We start from the raw sequence: 27,701 nt of genomic DNA, 5'->3' as shown, positions 1-27,701 counted from the left end.
ACGCTGCCTTTGACACTTTCCCCTCACTGCCAGTCTGCTCTGCAAAAGGAAGTTTAGAGAAAAGCCAGCTACATTTTCATAGCTATGCCCATCATCACCATGGGTTAGGAACTACAGTTTAACAGTCTTCTAAAATTAAAGCTCTGGTGTCAAAAAAGTCATTACAGCTGAATCTGCACAAATTGGCCTATTTTTTTTTTTCCCCCCACTGCAGCAGACGCACAAGAGCTATTTAAAAAGCTCCGCGTTTACACCAGCTTTATGCTTCTCTGTAGTGACAAAAGCAGAGCTGGTCCAAACCCAAACCCATCCCAAGCTGGTTGTGGATACACTTGCACATGGGAGGAGGGCAGCCAGGACCAGCACCCCACAGCTGGTGGGATCTTAAGAACTGGGAGCCCACAGTGAGTCCAACAGCTGTGACTATGCTGGAGTCACACCTCCCTCTGTGGGCACCCCACCTATCACTGTGGGATCTTCTCCTTTTCAGTGTGTTGTTCGGTTACTTAATATGTATTACCTCCTCCTCCCAGAAACTGCATCTGACTGAAGTGCAAACAGTACAGGAACCTCAGGAAGAAACCTCAGACATCACTTGAAAGATGATGAATTTAAACTGAAAAAATGCTGGAGAAATTTGAGGGAGCATAAAAATGATTAAGGTCTTTGACAATACAGAAAATGCAGACAGAAGGCACCATTTAACGAATTACCACAGAAAGACCATGGAAAAATGCAGAAAACACAGGTTAAAATAATTTTTGTTTATTATAAAATACATATTTACACATGAAGGCACTTTGAAACTGTTACAAATTTTTCATAGGCTACTGTTTCAGCTGTTCAGCAAGTCCAAAAATATTTTTTCTATCATCACCTAAAAAGGTGAAAAAAATCTGAATTGCATCCAGTTGTAGTACATTAATTTTTCTAATGAAAAAACACTACACACTACAACTAATAAGGATTTTAGCACCATCAGTTTTCTACAGTTTCAGAGAGTACAATAACAGTGTGGTGGGCAGATAGGTGAAGAGAGATCTGCACATGATGTTGAAGTAAAACCAAATCAACTAAACGCCTGCCATACAACACTGCTGAAAGACGTACGCTGTTAGGCCTGATCATACGTTTCCCCATCCAGAAAGGCTGCGGTGCTCCATGCAAATAAAGCAGACTGCCAAAAGCTAAACCAAAATTCCCCATTTCTCCCACAAGCCACAGGAGGCTTTTAGGGACTGGAGTATATACACTGAATGGTTGTAGTTGTAACAGCACTGATGAGCAGATCAAGCCAGAAAGGTTGTTTCTCTTGTACTATTTATCTCAAGATCTGAAGACAAATATTAAAATTGAATAAAATTTAAAGGAAGTGAACAGAAGAATCTGCATGAAACCTAGTCCACTGCATGGCCATTTCCTCACACTGCAGCTCTCCATGAAATAAGTGAAAAAATTGAGGATTTTACTAATTATAGAGCTTGTAAACTTTCTACTCACTGCTGAGTAGGGTCCCTGCACATGCACACCTTTAAATACATTTTTCCTCTATCATTGCTGGTCAGATTCATTAGCTGAGACTGCTTGAAATCATCAGTGTTCTTCCCTGGAACTGTGGTACAGTAAATCTTGCAGCATACACTAAACAAACCAAACAATGAAGTGAACAGAGGTCCTTAAACAAGTCCTATGTAATCGTTCTTTTTTTTTTCAGTTCAATATACACAAACTGAAAAATACAGTGCTGAGAAGTTTCTTTATGGCTCTAATCTTAAATGCAATTATGAAATAAGATCAAACTACTGATTTACAGTAATGAATAAACTTGACTTTTCTCCCATTTTAGTAAAAATTCCTACCAAATCCCTCAGTGTTAAAAACTCAGTTACAAGAACTGGATGCTGGCATTTACACATTTCCAAATGAATCTAAGCCTTTAACAGCTATTAAAAACCCCCCATATATACAAACATGCCTTATCTGATGGGCTTACATTCAGTGTAGATACTACACAAGAGGCTAAGATCTTCAGAAAAAAAATAAAATGAAGAGATATGAATTTGTGCATTTGAACAGCTGTAAGATGGCTAAAGCCCCAGCTGTTTTTCAGCTGTAACCAGCCTGTACATCATGGGTACGCTGAAATACGTATGAACAGCTTCCACAGCAGGGCTGCCATCAGACTTTCAACTGGAAAGGAGCAGCTCTCCCATGGCAGCATTCACCAGCTCAGAAAAAGTAATTCAGATTCACTGAACTGTATCTCAGTGCTTTAGCAGATGCCAGTGTCCAATTCAAGTCAGTGCTATTTGTACTTCTTGATTATTGCCTTTGTTGTTGCAAAAGCTCTCTGATCCATGTCATAGCATAAACTTTTACTTAAGTTCTGACAGAAGATGGATCACAGCACAAATCATACAGTTCAAAACTGCTCAGCTCTTCCTGAAGCTAAATGATCAATTTGTTCTTCACTACAGTTACTTCACAGTAAAATAATGCTTAAAAATCCACATTCTTTTAAAAATAAGGCACTTTTAAAGTTTCTACCCCAAATACCAAAAGCTTGAGGCAACTTTACTGACTTCATTCATTTCCTTATCATTCTTGTTCCAAAAATAAAACCAGTATTACTAGAAGCTGAGTTACACTCAGAACTCACAATGCTCTAACTTAGGCTTGAGAACATCCAATATGGCTTTCTACAGATCGTTCTTTTGCTGAAACAGCTCAAACAGAGTAACTTAGAGCACAGTGTGGCCTTTGGGAATGAAGATCACCACCGCCTCTCATTTTCTGGAATTTACTACTTAATCCGTGCTTTTTGCATCCTGCAGAAGTCAGGTAAAAGTTCAATATTAAAGAAACTTGGCAGTTATCTGTATACAAAAGCAGGAAATAAATAGCACATAGAAATAAACAGCTGTATCCAACTCTGTAGCTTTTAGATTCCACAGAAAAGGGGCAGTTTTAATGATTTGCTCTTTCACTGACAACATCCTGGAGACGTTTAAGTAGAACGTCATCATTTTCTTGGCAGAGTCGCTTCGTAGGGGATTCAGTGTCACTATCGATTGTTATTGCTCGCTTCTTACTCCTGTGTTCTCCTTGTTTTATCATATTGTTGATATCCTTCAAACTCTGTAATCAAGATTAAAAATAATCATGAGTTACTATGACTCCATTTCAAACTTGCTCTGGTTTTCAACTATATGAGAACAAAAACTTATTCTGAACCTCCTTGCTGAGCGAGTGATGGATTTTACATGAAGAATTCTACCCTTCACCACAAACCGAGAGGCTAGTTCAATGAAACCTTGCTGCATTAGAACATATCCTAATTAGGAGATTAATTACCCCCCCCCCCCCCCCAACCAGACCCCTTTCAACTTTTTTTGTTTTCTACCTTGGAAGGGCTCCCATTAAATTTATACAGTAGTGCAGTGCGAGGTGTCAGGCAGGCACCGTTCTTGTGAGGTGAAACGTAAACAGAGTGCTGCTGAGAGATCCGCCGAGGAGACACCGGCTGATGCTTAATGTTGGGGAATGGAGACATGGGAGGGGCTTCTACCTGTATGAGAGGGCAAATTTGGATAGAATCAGAAGATACTTAAGAGCAGTACTTAACTGAACTTCACAGAAAGAAAGATTAATACACTTCCAGGCCTTTAGAAGATTTTATCCCTCAGCAGTTACAACAACAGATCAAGCATCCACCAAACTGAAAAATTTTATTTTCCAGATGCATTACACAGACACTCCATAGGCATTTGAGCAAACAGGTGTTGCATTGATAGAGGGAAGTTGAACTGCATCTGCATTTGTCCTCTGGAAAGGCTGTTAAAGCAAGTCCTCATACCATTGCCTATAACTATTTGACTTCTGTAACCACACTAGGTGAATTACAGAACAAGATTATTGACAACAATGCTGATGCAAAACCAACTGTCGCTACTACATAAAGTAAAATTCCAAAATACTTACTACGTGATCCTGGTTTGTTATATCGTACTTCAGAGCAAATGATTTTACTCTTTCTACATAGACTGCATTGTAAAATTTGATAAGATCTCCTCTCTCCTCTGTTCCCGACTTACTGAAGTTCTCTGATGTGGATTGTCTTGAGGAACTGCCAGTTTTCACAGACGAGTCTAACAATAAGAGAGCGCGTCAGATTTCAGAGACAGCATCAGCAAACTGAGCACTTCAGATTCAAACTTACAGTATCCAGCTGACAAGAACTCAGCCATAAATTGGCTAGTTAATGAGGTGAATTAAAGAAATGGGCTTCAAGCAGGATCAGGCTGTGTTCTAGCTGGTTATGAACATTAGGAGAAGCTACAAATCACTGCTAGGAAGTTAGCAGATTTTGGCTAAAAAGGCCCAGGTGAGTCTTTATTCCAAACCTGGAAATAGCTGTAGCAAAAAATTGTAACATAGCTGACCCCTTTTCCCAGGTTTATTTTGGGGAGTGATACAAAGCCATCTGTTGCTCTTAAAACTAATCTTTAAGCAGTCTGATAACTCCCTGCTTTCAACTTGTGTGAGAGTGACCACCTGGCAAAGAATAGCTTGGTACTGAACTCGTGTCTGCTGCAAGGAAGGCATGACACCATTTGTTCAGGCGTATTACGTAACAGTTGTTCAGTGGAAAAAGCTGCAGCCACACAGCAAGTGTATTTCTGTTAATGTTCTCTCTCCCCTAATTGGGCTGGACTGCATACAGCCTTCTGTGCTTCATCCTCCGTACTGTTCACTGCCAAGCAAAACAGGGCAACACAGAGTAAAGCCTCTTGCAATCACTGACACGAGACACACATCAAAAGCTTCAGCTGATGACTGTGCGACTCCTTACTGCAGCTGCCTTGTGTCACAACACAAGCATGTATTCCTGTAAGCTGATGTCAAAAGACCTGGAGTTAACACTAGATAAAGGACACAGTAGTCTGTTAATCCAAGAAAAAGTCTGGCAGAAAAAGCAACTGAAGAACTTTAACCAAGTGCAGTTGTTTGAGAAGACACCAGAGAGCCCAGTGCCACTTCAGATGCTCTACGACATCCAAGAACTGTGGATCTACTGGACAGGATGCTGAACCTACGGGAGATCAGCACTTTCCTGGAGCCCCATGGAACCCTCAAAAGACATTTAAAAATGGCTCTAGTACTTGCTTAAGAAGTTGAATCCTACCCATGGTGGGAATTCACCATACAGAAGAGTCTTCTAAATTTCTGCATGCATCCTGGCTGCAGATCTGCTCTGCTCAGGGGTTCATACATGGGCTCGTGATCTCTTGGTTTCCTGACACGTCACTAAAAACAGGCATGGCACCATTTTCATGCTTTTCTCAAATACTATTCTTATCTCTTTTCTCCTTTAACCCAGAGCAAAGAAAATATCAACCATTTAAAAGAAACCTGAATATAAAAAAATAGTGGTCTCGGAGTCATAATTTTTATTTTCTGAAATATGTTCTCCCTATTTAAGTCTTCAGAACAGGTGATATTAAGGAAAAAACCTGTCATAATATTCCAGGTACTGTTCATTATTTTGTTAACTAGTGTTGCTCTCTAAGAACTGCAATATCACTGACACACTAAGGAAACAAGTAAGCCTTGAACAACCAAATTTTAAAAAATAATATTAAACATTTTTCCAACTAGGAAGCATATTTTCTGCATCTAGCACACAGAAGGGCTACTGACAAGATGGTGGTTTTTCTTTTTCAACAATACATTTTTCTTTAATACATTTAAAAATGTAAAACTTGCTTCACTTCTCCTTATCACTTGACAGTTCAGTTCTTTAAAAGCCCACAAGTACATTTTTAAAAACAGCAGATTACTTGCTTTACCTACCTTCTGTCATCTCCACATCTTTGTTTCCATTTTTGTCCAATAGGACATCGTCAGAAATGCTTCTCAACAAGACACTCCTATAAACCTAAAGGACACCAGGGAAAAACACTCTTGTCAAAGAAAACAAGGAAGTGAGACAACTAGATGAAATCTATCTGAATAAGAATTAATCTAACACTGAAGAGGATTTGACTTTTATCAGCATAAACATTTGAAAAGCCACATCTACCTGAGATTTGTAAGAAGGAAAGGCAATACTATCTACTCACATGGCTATTTGCTTGTGGCTGATTTCTGTAACTTTTCATTATGTCCTGAAAAGTTCTTTCCTCTTTGGTTACCTGGAAAAGAAAAGGCTGTTGAAGACCAAAAGGCAAGCAGCAAGGCTGGTCAGGTCCGTTCTACTCCAATAGCTTCCTCTGAAAAGCTTTTTTGTGAGTATTACTATGAATATATAATTTTAAAACTTAGTTCTGCTGAAGAGAATATGAAAAAATAAGCATTTTTCTTGTTCAGGCATTCCTTGTTTCTTAACTACTAAAGTCTTCTGTTACTTATGATGCTTAGGAATTATTCTTTTTCTGGCTTTTCTTCTAGTGACACTAAAAATTAAAGAAGGGAAATATTAAGTCAAATATGTATTTGTAAATTTGAAAACCAGACCCCTTAACTTTTCTAAACAGAAAGTGAGAAAATCCTGAACAAAATACTAGGCAGGTACATACATACACATATGCAATTTCAGCTTGCTTTTGTACTTCAACACAACCCATTTGTTAAAGGACCTGTTTTTCAGCCATCTGTAATTTTAATAGCAGATGAGCAACCATTTTTCTAGTAGGAGCTATGAGAGAACTTATCAAGGTCTCTGCTTAAATTGCCAGGTCTCACAATGCACTGGAGACAGCACTCAGAAGACTGCATTTAAAAAAAACCCCAACCAAACTAACAACGCCCGCCCCTCAAACAACAGACAAACTGCATGATAAAATACAGAGCACTGACTATTCAATGGTTTTGCTTTTCTAAAGCAATCAGTATTGATGTCAAATGAGTCTAAGCTATGCTGCAGTTAAGAGCACAGGTGGTCACAATTTGAACATCAGTTTCCCTCCACAGATAGTGGTCCTCTTCATTTGTCTTCCTCAAGAAGAAAAGGTAATCCATCCACAGTGTTTCAGAGGAGCCTGGGCTTAGTTTTACTGTCCTGAATTTGCATCTGCATCAGACTTGGTGGCCACTGTAACCATCAGCTCTCAAGTCTGAGTCAAACCTGTATTCCAGTTTCACAATCCAACTTAACACCTTAAGTCAATGCTGGCAAACTGAGTAATCAAGCTCAACTCTTCAACCTGAATCTTCAAATGCAAAGAGGATTTTTTAGAATAGAAACTTTCCATCCATATGTAAGGTTGTGAGCTCCTGTGGATTTTTGCACCTGCATAATTCTGTAACTGTAAAAGCATTTTTAGTTCAGATTACACAGACTGTGAAGATGACAAATAGGACAGAAAACAAATACGGGGCAGAGATCACACACTGCTGACCAGTGCTCACTGTGAATGTGCTTAAGAAGAGAAGAAAAACCCTTTCAACTAATTGGCTGGTTGAACATTTAAGATTATGCAAAACAAGGAAAAATACACTGGGACTTCATCCACATCTTGGAAGGACTTCTCGCTTCCATCCAGTAGTATGACATGAAGAAAGCAAATGGTGAATTGTGAACACCATTTACATTTTTAATTGACGTAAAATTCCCTGACTTTTTTTAAAACTACATGTTACCTTTGCCATGATGTAAAAGGCACAGAGGAGGAGCTGGTCCAAATGTCTGTCCTTCATTAGATCAGCACAATGAACCAACGTGAATTCAAAGCATGTCCATATTTTCCTACGCAAGTCATTGGAAACATCCAGTTTTAAGCACAGATCACGCAAGCGCACACTTGCCAGATGATAAACCTGGAAAAAAGAGACACACAGTAAAGAGTCAAGCCAAACAAGTTTAACCTAGACTGCAATAATGAAAGTCCCCAAAGTAGAGCTGTTCCATTCTTGAATAGCTCGTTTCTGCAAGATTTCCCCCCTCTGCCTAAGACAATGTCTTCAAACACCAAGCTGCCAACTCCGTTCAGATGTTGGATCTCTAATGCTTATAGGAAATCAGCTTAAAAACATGACTATGGCTTCTGTGTCATATCACTCACTCTAGTGGAACACTTCCAACAAGCACAAAGAAGGGACATACTTCAATTAAGTATAATCTTAGATTAGAAAGATGACAGTGTTGTTTTTTCCTTTTTGATTACCAAAAAGCTGTCTCAAAACCATGAAATAACTATCAAGTGCAACATTAGCCTTCTTAATTTCAGAAGTTCTCACTTCATGAATAGTAATCAGGCACATTCTTTTATGTTGGAAAGCAGAAAGAGTTCATTTCCTTTTCATTTGCTCTACTGAACAGGAACAAGAAAGGAAAGCAGGGAGAAAACTCTTATTTTGAATATGATGATCACTAAATAGAATGTCAAAATTTAAAGACAAATTTGAGTGAAGATTTTAGTTCACCTTCATAACTAAGAGGAATATGTTGCCTAGCACATGGTTTGTCAAATACATCACTACAGCTGAAGTATCCCCCAACTGAGAGTAAAGCTTCCAAAATGCAGTCTGATCTCATGCCTGGCAGCTGGCTAATCAATTCTTAATCCATTCTCAGAGAGAGAGACTGTCAATATCAAAATTAAAGAAAAAATTCAAAAATTAAGGAACCAATAATCCCAGGAATTAGTTTCTGTATTAAGGTTTACCTTAAAGATTGTTCATTGTAGAATTTTCTAGGTTAACAATACAGAGACCATAAAAGGGAAAAGCTTCTGAAAATAACAGCAAAAAAGACTAATATTTCATATATTCTTTGCAGGCATTTAGGCAAGTTACCCCTGCCTCCTCTAAAGGCCTTCACACACTCCACATTGGAAATGAAAGCAACTAGAATCAAGTACTCTGAAGTTTCTCTGAAGCACACCCAGTTATTAACTTACCCCTTAAATCCTTTATTATTTTAAGAAGTTCCTTCTTTCTAGAAACTTTTAGATAGTGTGTTACTAATCACTGATTTCTGAGGCCCCATACAAGAACATCGGCACTACTGGGTAGACCTCAGAAAATTGCAGATGAGAATCTCCACATGCAGGATTGAAAGAGCGCAGTTTTGAATGAGCAAGACACAGAAGAATAATCCCTGATAGTTTAATGCTTGCAAATGTGCAAGGCTGTGAAAAGAGACAAGGGCAGTAAAAACTACCAATATTTGTGTTGGTTTAAGCCCTGCTGGGACCAGAGACCACGTTGCCATTGTCCCTCCCCCACCCTCAGCCAGTCAGGCTGGAAGTGAGGCACAAACCCCGGGTTAAAATAAGAAATTTAATACAACAGTGTAATAAACAATCTGAACAACAACAGTAGCAATGATAACAATAAACAGCAAGAACAGTAAACAAGACAAAAGATATACAGAGAAATACCGCAATGGATACAAACAGCCCTGTGCTCCCCGCAACCAAAGCCACAAAGGAAAAAGTTCCCGCGCCCTGACCTGATGTCAGCATGGTATGAATAACCCAGCTGGAGATCCCTTCCCCCTCTCTGCTGGGGAAAACTTAACCCTATCCTAGCTGAACCAGGACAATTTCTTAGGTAGTTATTTATAGAACCTGCTAATTATAAGGAAAAAAACCCATGGCACATCAAGGAGGGGAAGGAGTAAAATTGGATTATTTGAAACACCTGACAACATCTTTTCTCTTCTCCTCCCAGGTGTGTAAGAACTGCTCATGCCAAATAAAAAGTACATGAAGACTGAAAAGTAATGAAAACTGCACAAGGAGAAAAGTTTCAGCATGGCCCTGAATAGAAGTAAAGCATGAGTTCCTAACAAAGACACTTACCTTTCTGTAAAACAGGGCCAAGGATCCCGTCCTCTTTGGTTTGCTTGCTGCTGAGATATGCACTTCTTGCGCTTGATTCACCTGAGGGTGGCAGGGAGCCTCCAGTTTACATGGCTGACCTAAATTCATCGAAATGGGTATCAATGTGATCCCACCCATCTCGTTTGCAATACCTGGAGATGACATACACACCCAGAAATAAATTGTTTGCTCTCCTCATGCTGCAGAGTTAGACTGAATCATAAATTCATTCACAAACATTTCATACTAAAGACATCTCATTCTTCTGCACTGGATGCTAAAAAGACTGTCCCTTCGAGTCTTCAGAAATGATTAAAAGTTACATTTCTGGTAATCCTTAAAAGGAAGGACAAGGATGTGAATGATTATTTCTAAAGCTATCTGAAAGTATAAAGTTTACCAGAAATTACATTTTCTGTAGTCATTGTTCCATTATTTTAGGGGAAGTGGGCATTCCCTTTCTTCTTTTTCTATTATTCTGCAGACCTAACAACAAATTGTATACAGTTCTAATTAGTTTCCTCAGCAGTCAAATTCTCTTGCTGAAAATCTCTTTAAAGATGAAAAGTGGATTTTTTTGTCATCTTTATCTATATATGCAGTTTTTAAATTAAAAAAGGCTATAAACCTCACTTCTCATGTATAATTTCCAGAAATACTCCAGCATCACACAACTTCAGCAAAATAAAAATCCCCCACTGTTTTGCTAATGTCCTTATCAAGAAATTCCAGTGCCCTTTAAGATTGTAACAGACCAAACAGTAGTAAATCATTAATGGAGCCGAGAACCAAAGCATTGTTTAATCTGTGGTGAGGTGTAACTGGAAGAAGCAAGAACTTCACAACTTTGTTTGCAAGGAGGAATCCTCGGGATGCTTGTCAGATATCAGATGTCTCCATGACAGAAGGAGACTTCAGCACAAACTTAAGCTTTTTTTTTTAAATTTATTTATAAAGTGATACATGTTCTTTTAAAAAAAAGTGATACATATTCAAAATGCAGTGTCAGTCTAAGCAGATTTTAAGAGCAAACAAAACATCTAGTAGAGAATAAAAATGAGAAGAATCCATACCATGCAGTGGGATAGTAACCTTCTGCCCCGTTTTTCCCGGTATTGTGGCTGTTGTCATGGTCAGCACTGTTTGGCCAGGAGAAACTGATACATTTTCAGCCGCAATGCTTGATGCTGGAGCAATTGTCAGCTTAGTTCCTTCTGTTAAAATTTTTTCCATCTGCATTTCTTTGGGGCTGTCATCTCCAAAGAGCCTTCTCTTAGCACTTCCAGCTGTAGGAGAGCTGTAGCGCTCATGAACAGAGATTGGTGACAATGGCTGCATGTCTAGTATGCAAAGGAAAATAAAACACACCTTAAGAGAAGAAACTTAACAGGAATAGTTACCCATGAGAGGGGAAAAGGCTAACCTTCCAACTACAAAACCAGAGCACAAGAAATCACTCCTACCTAAGAACCAACCTCACAGTTCACTGTTCCTAGGCCATATGAACAAGGGCTATAGTCTAACTGTCTCCTTTTATTCTGCAGTCATCCCAGTAGCTCAGTTTCCCAATCAGGTACCACATGGAAGACCAGAGTAACCGAGCTAATCCACAGAAACTGAGGGATATGCAGAGTTACAGATAGTCACTGCAGTCTGCTTCACAGCTTAGTACCTGCAAGTGTACTCTGCAGAACACTGACCGCATTCCCTGCATGTACTGTCTTCTGTATGTTCTGGCTTTAAAACCCTCTAAACTAACCCCAGTCAGAAGCCTCCACCCTCATCTACCCCGAGCTCCTCTCAGGCTTTTCTGTGGCTTTCAAAGATTTGCTCCAGTAGCAAGACTGAAGCACACAATACTCATTTACAGGCTTCTGCTCCTCTGGCTTTTTGCATTTCTGTGTAAGTTTGCTAGCCACCTGCAAGGATACCAGTGACAGCAGTCTCCTATTTCCCATAAAGCAGAAGCTTTCTGGATAGCTGGTCAGGTAAGACTGGTCAGAGACCTTACTTCTAACTCTGCCAGGATGGTTTTCTTGTTATCAGGGGCAAATAAACATTTCCAAACCCCACCATTTTCCATCTGAAATTAGCAGAAGCATTTGGTACCACATTCTCATACACGAGAAAGTCTCACACAGCCCTACCCATATATGACACCATCTCCAAGTTGCTTCCCCTTCCATCAAACAACTAACCATAAAACCTACAGCAACTGTATATATCTCTCTCTCTCTCCTAATGAGTATTTAAAAAAACAGTCTCGTAGTGCAGTTTGCCAGACAAATACACAAAAACAAAAACTGCACCAGCAAGAACCTGTGTCTGGAATACAATGAAAGCAGCAATTCCGAATGAGGGAAGTAAAAAAAGCAACAGCAGTGCTGCCACTGCCTCTTCACCTTAACTGTCAAGAGACAGTTCTGTGTGATACCTAAGATTATGCAAAGAGCAAAGGTAGTTCCTCAGAGGAAAGAATACTGCAGACAGTATTGTCTGTATTGTCCTCCCCTCCTGAAAAAAAAATCTCAGTAGGAAGGAGGAATAAATGCAGCTCTGTCATTCCATTTTAAAAAAATAAGTCACTTAAAATCCAAACTCACCGAGAACAAAAAAACCCCACCAACCTGGAAAAATTTGAACAGTAAAGGACAATAAGTGACCAGATGACTGCCCACCTGAGAGTAATGCAACCTTTGGATCAACACAGAGGCAAAACCTGCTCCAGTTCTGAAGTGAAGCATTATCACCAACATCTGCTGCCAGTAAGACACAACAAGGGTTTGACCAGATGCATCTAGACCTTCCCTTCATCAAATGAGAGGCTTCACAACTCTGAACGCTTAATTCAGATTCAAGATTGCTTATTGCAGTTATAAAGAAGTCTAAACCCCCTCTCCTCAAATTCACACATTTGAATCATATCAGAAACTTTGTCTTAAACATACCCCGTCTTAAACTCCCACCAAGATCTGTCCGAACCTCTTTTACCCGAGGATGAATTATAGGAGATATCGGTATCATTGGCAAATGCCCAAGCCCACTTCCTCCATTGCTTGCTTCAAAATTACTGGGAAATATTACCTGAGAAGAAAGAAATGCCAGTGTAAGATAACAAATAGCTCTCCCCCTTCTTTGTGCCAATCTGTTAACAGAAGGTTTCATGCAGTGATTGTCTTGTTTATACAGAAAACTTTTCAAATAACAGTAAGGAAACAAACATGATTTTCCTAAGAAAAGGAAAACGGGTAACATACTTCTTCACAGGTTGGGACCTTGTTTTCTGAGGCCTGGAGGGCATTCCAGAGTGCAGAGTCCCGAGTCCAGGCGAGACTCTCGAGAATTTGTTCCTCAATGCTGTTGAGGTGCTTCACCATGTCTCTGGAAAGTCCTTCCTCAGAGCGAATCAGTACTTCAATTACCTAATGGCAACAAGACATATGCATAAAAGCAAAGTCACATCACTCACGCTTAGCACTATCAAATCGTTATTCATTTCAGGACCCTGTTCAAAACTTCTCAACATATAATGCTCCAGCCTCCCCACATCTTAATCTTCCCTAACCCTCTTCTGATCCCTCTTTTTTTAACCCCTTTCCTAAAGGCAATCCAGGCGTTGAAGATGGACAGCAGATATCCCATCACTGCACAACAACACACACCAGGGATTTTTTTAAGGCCCTTTCACCATCCCTAAGCATGTAAGAATGAAAGCACCAACACACACAGTGCTCACCAAGCATGTACAGCATACCTAGGAAGACAGAAGCAGTTATATCTGCTGAGGCTGGGTACGTGAGAACCCCAGCATTTAAGCTTTCCTTCCTTTCAAACAAGCTGCCCATAACTGTTCTAAAGTTCATTTAAAAAAAGTTATAACCCTTAACATTTACAAATCGTGGCTGAAAGGAGTTGAATGGGCCCTTGGAATATCACAGTCCACCCCTATGCTCCAGTGCAAGATCCACATTATGTTATCTCTGACAGAAGAACATTCAGCCTGTTTTTCTACAGCTCCAGAAATAGAAATGACATAAAACTTCCCTGGAGAACTTACTGATGTGTTACTTACTTATACTACAGAAAATATGCATCCAAAGAACAAAGTTACAAATGACACAAGTGGAAGAATAAATATTGGCTCTCCTGTGAAGTTTGCAATGGCAATTTTTTTCAAGTAAGAGTGCTGCAAGAACATACACTGAATAGCGAAAATTCAAATCAAACAAATCTGTTCCACAAAGTTGGAGCTGCACCAGTGCATCTGGTATTGATATAGGCTACCAACAGCCACAGCAATATCAACAGATTTGTTTCAGTTTCACTACTGCCCTACATCTGAGGATTAAAGAAGGAAGAAGGGAGAACAGAATACAAAACAGCTTTCCCAAAGGGTTTTATTTTTCTGGTTATCATCTAAGCAGAACTACTGTTTTATTCATGACTAACTGCAGTAACCTGTTAGGTATCTAGTAAAAACAGAAGACACACAGAGAGATGGTAAAAGTATCAAACAAGTCAAAGAACAGAAATGACACTGGAGGCAGGGGGGAATAAGAAAAGAGCAAAAGTAGAGAATGCCCAGGAAAAAAGATTCTGTTATATAACACAAAACAGAGAAGAAAATATAATTTAACAAAGCAAGCCTGTGCTAAGCAGTAGTAGCTGAAGGAAAGAATATTGCTATTTTATCATTAATAAGCAGAACTATAGCTTACAGCCAGTAAATATGAATATCATTAAAATATATGCTTGAATGCTTTAGTGCACTAAGTGTATATACATTAAGAACTACAAGTTGATCAACAGCACATTACAGTTAAGTACCATTTACAAAACTGTATTCTTGCTTTAAATTTCAGCTTCAACTCTGGCATTACACATTCCAGGTAATATATTTAAGGACAGCCAGAATTTACAATAGGCATATTATGCATTATCATGGGTCCTCCTCCTACTTGATTACCCAGGAAGAGCATCATCCTGTAAAACCGTCAATCCAGTAACCTGCCATCCACTAGACAAGATCTAGTCCTAAGACAGTAGGTATTTACCTTATAGAAATAGAATGGCCTGAGGTCAAGAACTTCAATGATCCAGGGAAAGGTTCGAGGTGAGCTATATGCGAAAAGCACAATCTCCAAGCAGCATGCCATGAGGGAGCGGTGAAAGACATCTTGTTCCAAGAGAGCCTGAAAAGATTACAGAAAATGTCAGTGATCTGAGGTTTGAGAAATGGAAGTTTGAATTTTGTGGCACTAACACATAGCTTACTGATGGAGAGAAGAGCTACTGCTTTTTTCTGCTTTCCCCAATTTCCTCTTTTTCAGGGGAGTTTAGAATGGTAAAGACTGGAAGTAGACTAACAGTGCCAAAATCATCACATTTTTCATACTATGCTTAAATAAACTGGCCTCCTTATTGTGAATCACAAAGCAGAGCAAATGCATTGCTGTTTAACAAGTACTGATATTGTTAATTGGATAAAGAAGAGGATACAAGTTATCTGTCCATAAAGTTGGGATTCTAAAAGGCAACACAAATTAAGATGGTAGTTATGCCAGAATCATACCATTTTTAATAGCTGTAAAAACTTTTAGGTATCTCCCTTATATTTTCCCTTTTTTAATATTAACAATGTACACAGCCTGCTTTACTGCAGACTGCTCTGTTCTGGAACTGTCTAAAGATAACCCCCCAGGGAGGGTTACAGAAAGCCTTCTCCTTTTTTGCCAGTTCTTTACTTACAGTCAGATCCTTCCCGTGTAGTCTTCGTGTTTCTTGCACCATTATAGTCTCCAAGATTTTATAGTACAAGATCTCTGCCAGTTTTAATCTGTTTACAGCAAAATCTGAAATTTAAAACCAACAGAAATTAAGCCAAATGCTGTTTGCACAAACGGTCTTAAGACTAAATTGACCAGTAGTTGTGCTTTTAGAAAACAGTGCATATGTATAGACTCTGCAAATCAAAAAAGTATGTTCAGAGATCTACTAGTCACAAGAACAGCACAAAATTCTAGAAATGTTTTAAAGCATTATGTATTTTATATTTCCAGTGATGTAATTTTGCAGATGGTTGCAATAATAGTTTTTCCTTTTTGTATTCAGTATCTTTTAAATTTTAAATCTAAGAAGAATGCAAGTTTACATTTGTTGTTGAGAGCTGCTTTAGTTTCAATGCTCTCTTGGTTGATAACCATTTTGAACTGCAACCTTGGTTTTACCCCACAATAAAGTTTTATTCTTTACAGTGTTCTGTTTGACAGCAACAGTCTTCTGTTTGGATATGTTTTGGGTTAAACCCAGCTCCAGTCTATTAAATACTTAGATGATAGCATATGTATGCATTTCATTTGCCCCGGTTTAATATTTTGAAACATCCCCAGCATTTCCCATCCATACCAATATGAGATCCTGGCTGTTCATCTGTTGACTGAGTGTAGCTGCGACAGAATGTCTCACCTATTTCTTTCACCCTGCTCACAATGCTTACCAGAGGGCTGCGTGCACAAGACCTGAAGCGGAAAACAAAGAGAAAGACTTGTTTGTATAAACAAATACCCAGTTTCAAAAAACCCTCAAAACCAAAAAATCCCCACCCAAATCACCCACATAAAGAGAAGCTAGTTGTACTGAGCTTTCCTCATCAGGCAACAACCTGTATTACCATAGAGAACAGAGGAAAACATAAACCATACAGAAATATTTTTTCCTTTTATCCTTTCCTAGCAGAGTTAAGGGAGGCTATGTGGATTTTGGAACAAATGCAGGAAGAAGCAAGAGCTACAGTAACACACTCAGGGGAAAAAAATATATCTGCTAGGAACAAGGTAGTAGGAAGGATGCTACAAGAGGGAACCAAACAACCAAACGCATCCACAAGACCACACAAACCAGGCACGGTTTGAGGGAGTAGAGGAAAGTGTTCAAAGTGAAGAGTCAGCATCTTTCCAAAAATACCTTATTTACTAGCATGGCATAGAGGAACGGATGAACTCCACAGTCACTACCATAAAAAAGGGCCAGAGAATCTCTCTGTCTGGAGATGCTCTCTCTGAATGCTTCCAGATTTTCCAGCAATTCTGTATTAGAGGACAGTGGCTTGTGACTAGTGTCAAATTAGGACATTATTTTTTTTAGAAAAGCTATAGCATTGAAATAAATGAAGGTTTCATTGAACAAAACCTTTTGATTAACTTCAAAGTTAAGTTTTCAAGGTATTTTAATTTGAAAGACAAAATATTTGAGAGCACAGAACATTACACATGGTCCAAAACACAGTTCTTTCCATTTCTCCTAATCAGGCAGTACATAGCCTAGTGCTTGTTGAACTCATATCCAAGATGAGCAAACTACTCAGCATATTTCTTGTCAGAGGTTTACTCAATTCTCTTCCCCATTTTAAGATTTACATCTTTCTTGACAGACTAGTTTATTACTTGAACACACACATTTTTCATTTGAGGTTGCAGACACATTAATATTTTAGTTGTGTAATAAAAATAATATCAAACAGTCCTTAAACAACTGAAGAAATATTCAAAATAAAAATGCATCTTGTTGAGCATCTGTAAACTTTTAAGAACAAGTGCTAGGAAAACTTTCAAAATACATGTGACTCAAAGATGAGAGCTAAAAGTAGTATTTTTCATATATTTATGAAGGTTGCTTAAAAAAACAATACTTTTGCACTTAAATATTAAATGCTAATACTAAATGACCATTCTGATTAATAAAAAATATCTGGAGGCCTGACACCATAATATGGCAAGGACTTAATTTGCATGGATGTTAAGAAAATACCCAACAGCTTTACAGGTATTTACTATTACATTATTGCTTTTTATGAGATATAAAGCAACACTGATCTACCTTCTACTGATAAATTACTTTGTTTATACTCATCTGCTTATGCACCAACATTTGCATGTGCCTTTCACTACAGCCAGCATGCAGTCATGCATCCAGGAGCCAAAACCATAGGTTGAGTTATATAAATCAACAGGGCTTTGTCCTAGAAATGGCTATCATGGAAGACTGGGGTTGTGTTCAGTAGCCACTTATGATTTCCCAGTATCATATAGCAGCTATAAGGGCTGAGTGAGAGGCTCTTGACTGGGAATGCTCTAACTCCTGCCGGGATGCCTGCCCTAGGACAGACATCACGGCTCAGGGAAGAAGCCAATAAGCTGAAGCATGCTCAGAGAAGGGTCACCAGAACAACTAGAGAAGTGGAAAACATGGCTGCTGCTATGCAAGAGAATTAGGGTCACTGCTAGGCTTATATATATGCTGTGAAGTTGGATTAAGATATCCTGAAGCAGTATGAAGGAGAAACAGAGAGCCTTCAGGCTGCTCTTCCCAGCTCTTTAAGGTAAACATTATAGCTTGTTGACTAACATTTCCCTCCTCCCCCAAAACCTCTGCCAAAATAGTTACATCTTTTAACTGAGCCATACTTGTTTACAACTTAAAAAAACCCCCAACCAAACAAAAAGTATTTGGCTTTCCAGCGGACAGTTAAATTTACATTAGCAAAAACTAAAGCTAAATTAATACAATAGTGACAATCTGGAGGGAGTGTGTGTGTATGCTGAGCTATCCTTCTCCAGAAGGCAAGATCATCTAGAAAACAGAAGATCTTGCAGCGAGAAATAATACAGGAACACAAATGAAAATATTCTGCACCAAACAAAAAAAGTCAAATTTAAGCAAGAAGGCAGTCACAAGTATGAAACGATGAGGCTTCATTTGTATGGGAGCAGCTGCAGTGGACATACTTACTCAAAAATAGTTATAAGTTGTTCACTTGGTCCATTTTTCAATCCAGCCACAATGTTCTGCAACCGGCTCACACTTTGTGTTGCTGAAGCAACAGGAGTGATGACAGCTTCTTTTTCTCGTAGGTATCTTCTTCCAGTCAGGGGAGTTGAAGGTGCAAATGACCTCTTCTGCCAAAAGGAGAAAAATAACAAATACAATCAGTCAACTGAACTGTTTCAAAAATCTTTTGAATAAGCACCTCCTGCAAAATCAAAAGACTAAAATGACACCACTGCTATGCTACCCGAATGCTGCCATCAAACCTGTGATCTCAAAACTGACTAAAATACTTAATTTTCTCCCAGGACAAATACAAAATATAACAAATCTTCAGGCACGCTAAAATTAACTCAAAGAGTTTTTTTAAATGAAATATAGGAAGATGAGATTTTAAATCTTAAAACCTGTGAATATTTAAGCTCACTTAAGCATTCAAAATACAGAGCAGGAAAGAGAAAGGATATGCTTCCATTCACAGGTCCTGACTGCAGTAGTTGGGTGACAAAAGGAGTACACGGCACAGCTGCCTAGGAGAGGGTCACAGGAAAATGTTCTTCGGAAAATGCTGTCCTGGTGGACCTAAAGCCTCCCCTTACCCAAAGAATGATGGAGCCCTAAGCAGATGGAACTGTTGACTGCACTTACTATTTTGTACTCTGCTTTCTGGAAGTGATGCAATACAGTATTTGGTTTTTAATTATTACAAGAGACTACATTTTGAAGATAAAAGGCAAATACTGAGGAGAGTTAAGCCTGCACTCTGTATGCACAAATATTGATGAGGTAATTATACTACAGAAACTGAAGTTCAAAACCGGTAAAAATCATTCCAAACCCCTGTCTTTAAATTGCCTAAGAAACACACTTATAATTGGGAGAAAAAGCTAAGCTGTATGATTAATGTAGGAACCTGCTTGATGTTTACACTCAGAGTTGGGGCAAACACCTCCATGTCCAAGTGAAGAACAGTGATGAGTGACATTCCTCAGTAGTTGGTATTGGAACTGGCACTGTTTAACATCTTGGTTGGTGACACGGACAGTGGGATTGAGGCACCCCCAGCAAGTTCGAGCTGTGTGGTGAGGTCACACGCTGGATGTGCCATCCAGAGGGACCTGGACAGGCTGGAGAGGTGGGACGGGCAAACCTCATGGAGATCAACAAGGCCAAGGGCAAGGTCCTGCACATGGGTCAGGGCAATCCCCAGCACAAACACAGGCTGGGGGATGAGTGGATTGAGAGCAGCTCTGAGAAGGACTTGGGGGTGTTAGTGGATGAAAAACTGACTGTGAGCCAGCAATGTGCACTCAGCCCAGAAATCCACCCGTGTCCTGGGCTGCCCCAGAGCAGTGTGGGCAGCAGGGAGAGTGGCAGGGGGGATTCTCCCTCTCTGCTCTGCTCTTGTGAGACCCCCCTGCAGTGCTGGGTCCAGCTCTGGGGCACCAACAGCAGAAGGACACCGACCTGCTCAAGAAGGTCCAGAGGAGCCCACAAAGGTGCTCGGGGGGCTGGAGCACCCCCTGTGAGGACAGGCTGAGAGAGTTGGGGGGTTCAGCCGGAGAAGAGAAGGCTCCGGGGAGACCTTAGAGCGGCCTCCCAGGGCTGAAAGGGGCTACAGGAAAGGGGGGAGGGACTCTTGATCAGGGGTGTAAGGGTAGGATGAGGGGTAACCATTTTAAACTGACAGAGTGTAGATTTTGATTAGACCTAAGGAAGAAATTCTTCCCTGTGAGGGTGGTGAGGCCCTGGCACAGGTTGCCCAGAGCAGCTGTGGCTGCCCCCTCCCTGGAAGGGTTCAAGGCCAGGTTGGACGGGGCTTTGGGCAGCCTGGGCTAGTGGAAGGTGTCCCTGCCCATGGCAGGGGGGTTGGAACTAGATGATCTTTAAGGTTCCTTCTGACCCAAACCATTCTATGATTTACACCAGCACTAGCATCTTGTAGTAAGTATTCTTATTTTTTAACTGACATGTAAATCAGTGTGTGGTTCTTTCACACAGCCAGCACCACTTTTTTCTCCCTTATCCAAGATTAGAAAGTAATCAAGTGTTTTCCCACCTGCCAACTTCATTAAATACATTTTACATTTTTAAACAGTGAAACATGAACTCTGTTTATAGGCTACTTTTTGTAATGAAGGGATAGACTTTGTTGGGTTTTATGCCTTGAATGTTATTTTCCGTAGAACAGTACACAAGTTGACTTTTCCTGTCCTAAAAAAGGAAATATTGGGGGGGGGGGGGGGGGGGGGGGAATCCAGTGTAAAGGTTTTGTGGCATTCTTATGGGGTACAAATGAAGTTTGAACAAAATTGTAAGACCTATATATTTAGGTGTAAGTACTTACTGATTTTTCTCAGGCAAAAGCCAGACTACACACATGAAAGTGCTCTCATCCTGTTTAAGAAACAGTCATTTACTAAATTCCACAGGAAAGACATCATCACCATTTCTCCGCAGGAAGACAGCATCCACTGAAGCCTGCAAATAGCATTCATCATCTTCCCTCAGGAAGAAGTTCAAGAAATTCAAAGTCACCTCAGTGATTCAAATAGTGTACAAGGATGGAAAAACTTGAAGGAGTACTTAAAGTGAGATCAAGATGTTAAATAAATCACCTTTTCAAAATGCTGCTGAAGATGACACTCCACATGAGCTCTTGCTGCTGTTTTCCCTACTGGCATGTCTGCAGGAAATTTTCGAGGAGTGCCAATTTCTTCTTCAGCATCAGCTCCTAGGAAGACTCTCTCATCGAAGTCACCCACTGTCAGAACGTACTCTTCATACTCTTTATTTAGTGCTTTGCTGAAAGAGAAGTGCAGGGTTTATATCAAAGGTTAAACTACTGAAGAAACAAAAAAAGGTGCCAGGGGAGCTAAGGTACAAAACTTAAACCAACCTTTAATGCTTTCAGCAGCAGTACTGCTGGTCAACAAAACTTCACTACCCCAAGCAACCTACCTGCAGTCTTCCCTGCCTTCCTTCATACTTAAACCCCGTCCCGTTCCCTTGATGATCTGCTGCAGGGACCACTCTTCCTCCTAAGCTACCACCAACATTTGGCTCTCAATAAGAAAAGTGCTTCCATCCCAGTTGCAAATAAAACAGTTTGGAAGAACTCAACTGATCAGAGGTTAAATACTTGTATACCCAGAGCACACAGTAACGGTAGTTGCATTAAAGTAGCAACATTTGATTTCTAATTTTGCTGCTTATGTAGCCCATAATTTTCATAACGATACAGAGAAGGGAAGAGCTAGCTGCCTAGATTTATCTAAAGTCACCACTGACATATGATACTAAACAAATCTTTCATTTTCTTTATTCCACCTAACCCAACTGTAAAACAGGAACATTTAATCTCACAAACGCTGCAAAACTTTAAACTTATACTTGGGAAACAGAATGAAACTTTTGGGTAAAAATCAGAAAAAGCTCACATCAGTAAATCCTGCCTGCACATTTTTCATGATACATGAATGCTGTATGAAATAGCTTTTGCCTGCAAAGTGTCTTAGCAATTCAAGCTACCACTCAGACATGTATATTAATGGAATGTAACAAGGTATTCACGATGCAAGTGGTTCTGTGGTCCCACAGGAAACCTGACTATCACAGGTTCACCTTCCCCACGTCTTTTAGAAAAAGTAAAGGTCTGTGAAAATTTTGGACAAAGAAACAGAGAGACTGGCTTCCATGTTTCCTTTAGATGTCAAGCTACTTACAAAAACCAGGGACTACTGTATCATTCCACATGACGGTGACGCTATTCATTTTTAAGCAGAAATATTAAGAGAAGTTCACAACTTCAAATGGATCACAGCAACACCATTTTATATCTAAATCTGTATGTTACCTACATTGTTAAAACAATTGAGTCTTTGCTGAAAATTCTCAAAGCAAACCAACAAGTTAAAAACTCACCTTGAAAAACCAAATTATTAGCTATTTCTGGAAAAGGCAAAAAAATCCTTTGAGGAATCCAGAACAAAGCAGCTGCTGTTCATATTTTGCACTTAAATTAGCTTTCAGAAGTGAATTTAAAAGTTTCTGAAGCAACTATACTTGCCTCCCACAGAAACACTCTACTTTTTTTTGTGGTTTTGCAATTGTTGCTTCTTTTGAGTACTTTGTTGTATTCAGATTTATACACTCAATTGGAGATGGATAAATGCATCTAAAAACTTCCCTATTCAGGTATATTCGAGGTGTGTACAGAAACACATCCATGAACTTCGGGGTCAAGGTTTTGATTTGCATTAGATTACTCAAATGTTACAGTTGCCAGAAAATAAGGGCAAGCACCATAAAACCTGTCCTTAGGGAAGCAGCTGACCCCCGACTTTTGACACATCTCAGATCCAGAAAGCATTTCAGCCAAGTTGCAGCTCTGACTAACAAGTAATTAAAAACCATTAGTTATGGTATGATAAAGGAACAGGAAAGCCTAATATTTAGCATTCAAAGGCTTGTGTTTTAGAAATTAAATAAAACCCCATGATTAAGAACTTAAGCTGTAACTTACTTATTTTCCGTAAAATTGCAAAGATCCAACAGACATTCTCCTTTTAAGATCTAAGGATAAAAAGCAGAAATATATTATATAATAAAATCAAAACTGTTCCAACTCTTAACAGCGAGGGCATGATGGTTTTAGCCAAAAAGGAAATGAGATTTAGGAGCATAACTGGACTTTTTTTTGCCTAGACAAAAGGACTACAATGCCATTAGCAAGACAAACACGCACGGACAAAGTCCAGTTCTTTCCAAGCTCTACACTCATTCTTCAGAAACAGTACTGCTATTTAACATCTGTTCCACCAGCAGGTTAGGGACTGACCTGGTGAACAACTACACAGAAACTTCCACAGAGCTTGGAAAAAATTTTCAGGATCAAAACCAAAAAGAACAATTTGTACACCTTCAACCTCAACCTCTTCCTTCCAAAGCATTTTGCTAAACTTCAAGAAAAGGACCTATGCTGTTGTGACAGCTATCCCATAAAATTATTTCACAAGATTAGTTTTTCAGCTGGAGAAGACATCATTGTCCACAATTCAGTTTCACACTGCCAAGAAAGGAAAGCAAAGATTCTCCACTGATGTAAAAAAGCTAAAACACAGGGGACCTTACAACACATCATTAAAAACTGAGAGTAAATTCTGCTCCTCCTAAAATACATACAAAGAAAACCTGACACAGACCAAGTTCATTTGCCTATTAGCGTGCTTCCTGCAGAATTTAAATGGTCTTGAGATCATTGATCTGAGCACTACCATGCATTCTTAAAACTAGTAAGATGTACCTTCCTATCAAATAGCTTTGAAATGTACGGTTTAAAGTAGTGTTCCTTTATTCCTTTTGCTTCTACTAAAAGCCCATCATGCAGCTCACATAGTGTGGCAATGATGCAGGGAGGATCTTCAGGGGCTTTGATCTCTGTCGTGTGGAAGTCCACTGGTAAGCCTGAGAACAGGGAAGAGGTGGGGGGAGAGAAGAAACAATAACCAACCTTCAATTTCCTTCAAAAAGAAGCAAGAAAACAAAGCGTATTTGATTTTAAATAATCCATCCCCACCTTACCTTTAAACAATGGATTTAGCAAATCTCTTCTGTTTGGACACAAAAGGGCATTTGCAAAAATCAGATCCAAGCAGCACAGAAGCAAATGATAGGAATTTACTAAATCATCTCCAATCATACGGAAATTACCTTTTAAGAGACAGCACATCATGTCAAGCAACACAAAAGAAGTTCATAGCTCAGAACATATACAAATCACACAGCTAAAAGAGCAAGCTTACCCTTAGTGTACACAAAGAGAGTCCAGCAGAAGTTGAAGAGATCTTTAACACCACAAGGCACTCGCCTGTCAACGAGATAAAGGGAGAACTCAGCCTTCAGTTCCGGGAAGCTGAAGCTCGTTTCGTTTCACAGTACAAATTTCATTCACTTTCCTTGCTCAAAATAACAGAGCCATTGCTACCTTAATTACACACTAGGGCACAATCTAAGTTATATGTCTTCACTTCAGCTTTAACTAACCAACAGTCTCCTACCTTGCTCCATGTTTGGAGTAGAGATTATCTAAAACCCCAGAGCTGGAAGACCCCGGAGGGCATTATTCAAGGTAGCCCACAGAGAAGCTAAAACTGCAGTTACACTAATGAACGCTGGGCCAATGAAGGAATGTAAACAGAGAATACTGAAACAGTTTCTCCCAATACGCAGCAATGCCCAGAAAGCCACCTACCATATGTGAAGAGCTGCAGCAACAGAAATACCCTTTCTACCTGCAGACATGGAGCTATGCTGGAGCATTTTACCAGAATGATCATCCCCCACTCATAGCCAGAGGACACACATGAACTGGCAAAACGCCTCGCACAGGCCCAGCTGGCTCCCTCATAACCGAGGTTCCACTCTCTAAAAGCCATCCCAGAGCCGGCCACACAGACGGAGGGAGTGCAGACAAACTCCTTTAATTAAAGGCAGAATTCTGTGCGCAGGTGGAAGATGACACCACCAGTTACTAAGTCTGTCAACAATGAGCATGTCAGCTTAACATTCTTCCATCTGCACATTACCCCTCATGTGGCAACCCCATTAAAAACCCAGAAACGCAGTCTCTGCATTGTACAGAGGGATTGTGCCATGACACCAACTACCTCAGTACTGTGCCAGGACAAAATGCCCTCGGGCTACTGCAGTGATTTCTGCTGAACATTTGAAGTGTTGGTCTCACTGTATCTCGAGTGAATCCACCTCGCTGTACCTCTCCCCCACCACACACAGACATTCTCACTACGGACCAGTTTCTGCACGTTCCAGGGAACTGCACAAACTGCCCCAGACGCAGAGCTCTGCTGACACGAGCTGTACCCTGTGGAGATTAGGGATGTTTCTGTACTAACTGCTTTTCAAAATCGAGACAACAGAGAGGCCCTATCACTTCAGAACTTTACCTGACTTTTCAAATCACAAGTAATGATCTTTATTTTCACAAATCTATATTAGGCATAGCCCTTTCCAGGGAAAAGTCACATTAAATCTCAAAAATACCTCTGTTTCCTGCTTCGCTGTGGTTTAGAAGTTTCTTCGTATGGGTTTTGAAATATATCCAGAAATATTGGTTCAAACTTTTTGAAAATCACCGTTGACACTTCAAAATTTCTTTCCAGCCTCTCCACTCGCTCACGGAATTCCTGTGGTAGATTTGACATGTCCATCCACTTCTTCATTTTGCTAAAAAACTGAATTAAGCTTAAAAGAAAAAAGAAAAGTCGGCTTTATTTTGAGTTTTAACTGTCTTTTGCTTGGATTTTTTAAAAAGCAGAAATGCAACATATTTACTCCTTAATGACTAATTTGATTGATATATAGGTTTACAATTTATTTTGATAGAGTCCCAAATCCTATACACTGTAAGCCTTTCACCTTTTAACAGTCTGCTTTTTCTCCCTGATCCTCTGTAAGGCACAGGTATGGAAACACTAATTTTATCTAATGGCTGCCAGCATAGCTGTGCCAGCCAGGGGAGGGGTGGGAAGGGAAGTGCTGGCACAGCTCTGCGTGTGCCGAGGGGGTGGCAGGAGAGGCAACAAAACCACCAACAAGAGCCTGTACCGATCAAAGTTATCTACACAAGACTCCGTTAACCGTAGGTGCAATTACATGGGTAAACCCCACTCTGGCAGCTCAGCTGCAAACACCTCAGGTGGAAGGAGAAACCCTCCCAGTTCCATCACCTCGGGCAGAGCTGCGGCAGCCAGGGCAGCCCCCGCGGGACCCATACCGATGTCACCGCACAGTTCTGGGCTCCCAGAGGCCGGTCCGACCCCGGGAACCGCCTCCAGTGATCTGGCCTAAATCCCGACTCAGACACGAGTCTTATCTGGATTGCTAACAGCATACCCAGAGGTCTTGTTTGTGTTTCAATTAACTGCAAAAAGAAAAAGGAATAACTGGCGTGGGTGGAACAACAGCCGGTCTGACGTGGGTAGTTTTTCAAAGGCCTGAAGTTGAAAATTATGTATTTGCATCTTATTTCCATTCTTAACAAAAGGCGGCTTACTGCTTTTATACTTTTACCTCGGGACACGCATTCTGCAGCGCTTGGAGCCGTGAGAAAAAGAGCGCGTACCTGAAGGAGCTGGGGGTTAGCAGGCGCTGCGCCGGAGCAGCCGGCAATTAGCCGCGGCAACGAGCAACCGGGAAACTTCACCTGAGTCTGGCGGAGCGCAGGATCCTGGTCAGCGACACGCCGTTCCCCTCCATCAGGCCGCTCCCCACGGTGGGCACCAGGCTCTTGCGGCAGGCGACGTAGAGGGCGCAGGCCAGCCAGTGCAGCGCCTCGCCCTGCGGGCACCGGGAGCCGCCAGCTGCGGGGGGCGGCGGCACCGGCGGCGGCGGGAGCCGAGGGCCGCCCCTCCGCGCTCCCGGCCGCGCGCCTCACGCCTACGGACACGCGGGCAGCGCAGAGGCCGCCCCGGCGCCCCCCCCCCCGCCGCCGCCGCCGCTCCCCGCGGCGAGGGCTCGGCCCGCTCCGCCCCTGATGGGTCCCGGCGCGGCCCGGCCCCCCTCACCTCCAGGCTGTAGGTGCCCCGCAGCGCCGTGAAGTCGCGCAGCGCCTCGGCGGCGCTGGCCGCGTCCAGGTTGAGCTCCTGGCAGAGCCGCTCGATGGCGGCGCCGGGCTCGGCGGGCGGCGGCTCCGGGCGGGACATAGCGGGGCCCGGCCCGGTCCTGCGCCGCGCGCCAAAACGCCTCCGCCGGAAGGGAGCGGCGCCTTCCGCCGGGGGCGGGGCCGCGGCCAGGGGCGGGGCGTGAGGGGCAGGGCGTGAGGGGCGGCCCTGGGCGGGGGCCCGGGGCAGAGCCCCGCCGCCCCCCGCCGCCCCCCTCGGCAGCAGCTCTGACCGGCCTGGGCTTCATTTCTTTTAAAATGTTCCTGTGAAAGCTCAGGGATCGTTCAGCGGGAAGCCACGGGCTGGTCCCTCGCTGAGAACCAGCTCACCTTGGCCCTCCCCAAACTATTCCTGCCTCTAAAGCCGGCCT

At 41.2% G+C, this 27,701-nt stretch overlaps 1 protein-coding gene across 5 annotated transcripts; it reads right to left on the bottom strand.

The window, feature by feature from the left end:
- Nucleotides 1-743: 743 nt before the first annotated feature.
- RBL1 (RB transcriptional corepressor like 1) lies at nt 744-27,411 on the bottom strand. Of its 5 annotated transcripts, none has more exons than XM_074920176.1 (22): nt 27,236-27,411; nt 26,875-27,008; nt 25,713-25,913; nt 24,455-24,519; nt 24,234-24,362; nt 23,956-24,116; nt 23,176-23,225; nt 21,269-21,455; nt 18,615-18,781; nt 16,233-16,345; nt 15,576-15,679; nt 14,882-15,019; nt 13,085-13,249; nt 12,776-12,911; nt 10,901-11,167; nt 9,807-9,979; nt 7,642-7,818; nt 6,123-6,194; nt 5,850-5,938; nt 3,982-4,126; nt 3,388-3,568; nt 744-3,080 (listed from the first exon to the last, which is right to left on the bottom strand). In XM_074920176.1, exons 1-22 carry the CDS (start codon nt 27,371-27,373, stop codon nt 2,968-2,970), a joined length of 3,105 nt encoding a protein of 1,034 aa, XP_074776277.1. In that variant the 5' UTR covers nt 27,374-27,411; the 3' UTR covers nt 744-2,967. The 5 variants fall into 5 exon arrangements, with proteins under 5 accessions (XP_074776277.1, XP_074776276.1, XP_074776273.1 ...); XM_074920175.1 differs by having other exon boundaries at nt 744-3,138; nt 3,404-3,568; XM_074920172.1 differs by having other exon boundaries at nt 744-3,138; nt 3,404-3,606; nt 3,978-4,148; nt 5,854-5,938.
- Between the last annotated feature and the right edge of the window lie 290 nt (nt 27,412-27,701).

The sequence above is a fragment of the Athene noctua genome, chromosome 16 (assembly GCF_965140245.1).
Source record: "Athene noctua chromosome 16, bAthNoc1.hap1.1, whole genome shotgun sequence".
Classification (NCBI taxonomy): Eukaryota; Metazoa; Chordata; class Aves; order Strigiformes; family Strigidae; genus Athene; species Athene noctua.
Note: the sequence above shows the minus strand (reverse complement) of the source record. Positions and strands in the feature narration are given on the sequence as shown.

Bases quoted from the DNA above. Each gene is read 5' to 3' on its own strand.
- RBL1 (XM_074920172.1), bottom strand. From the start codon at position 27,373: ATGTCCCGCCCGGAGCCGCCGCCCGCCGAGCCCGGCGCCGCCATCGAG. The intron at 24,520-25,712 runs GTATTTTTGAGA...TCTCGTTGACAG, and splicing joins CAGCGAAGCAGGAAACAGAG to GCGAGTGCCTTGTGGTGTTA. The intron at 6,195-7,641 runs GTAACATGTAGT...TTTCTTTTCCAG, and splicing joins CCTTTTACATCATGGCAAAG to GTAACCAAAGAGGAAAGAAC.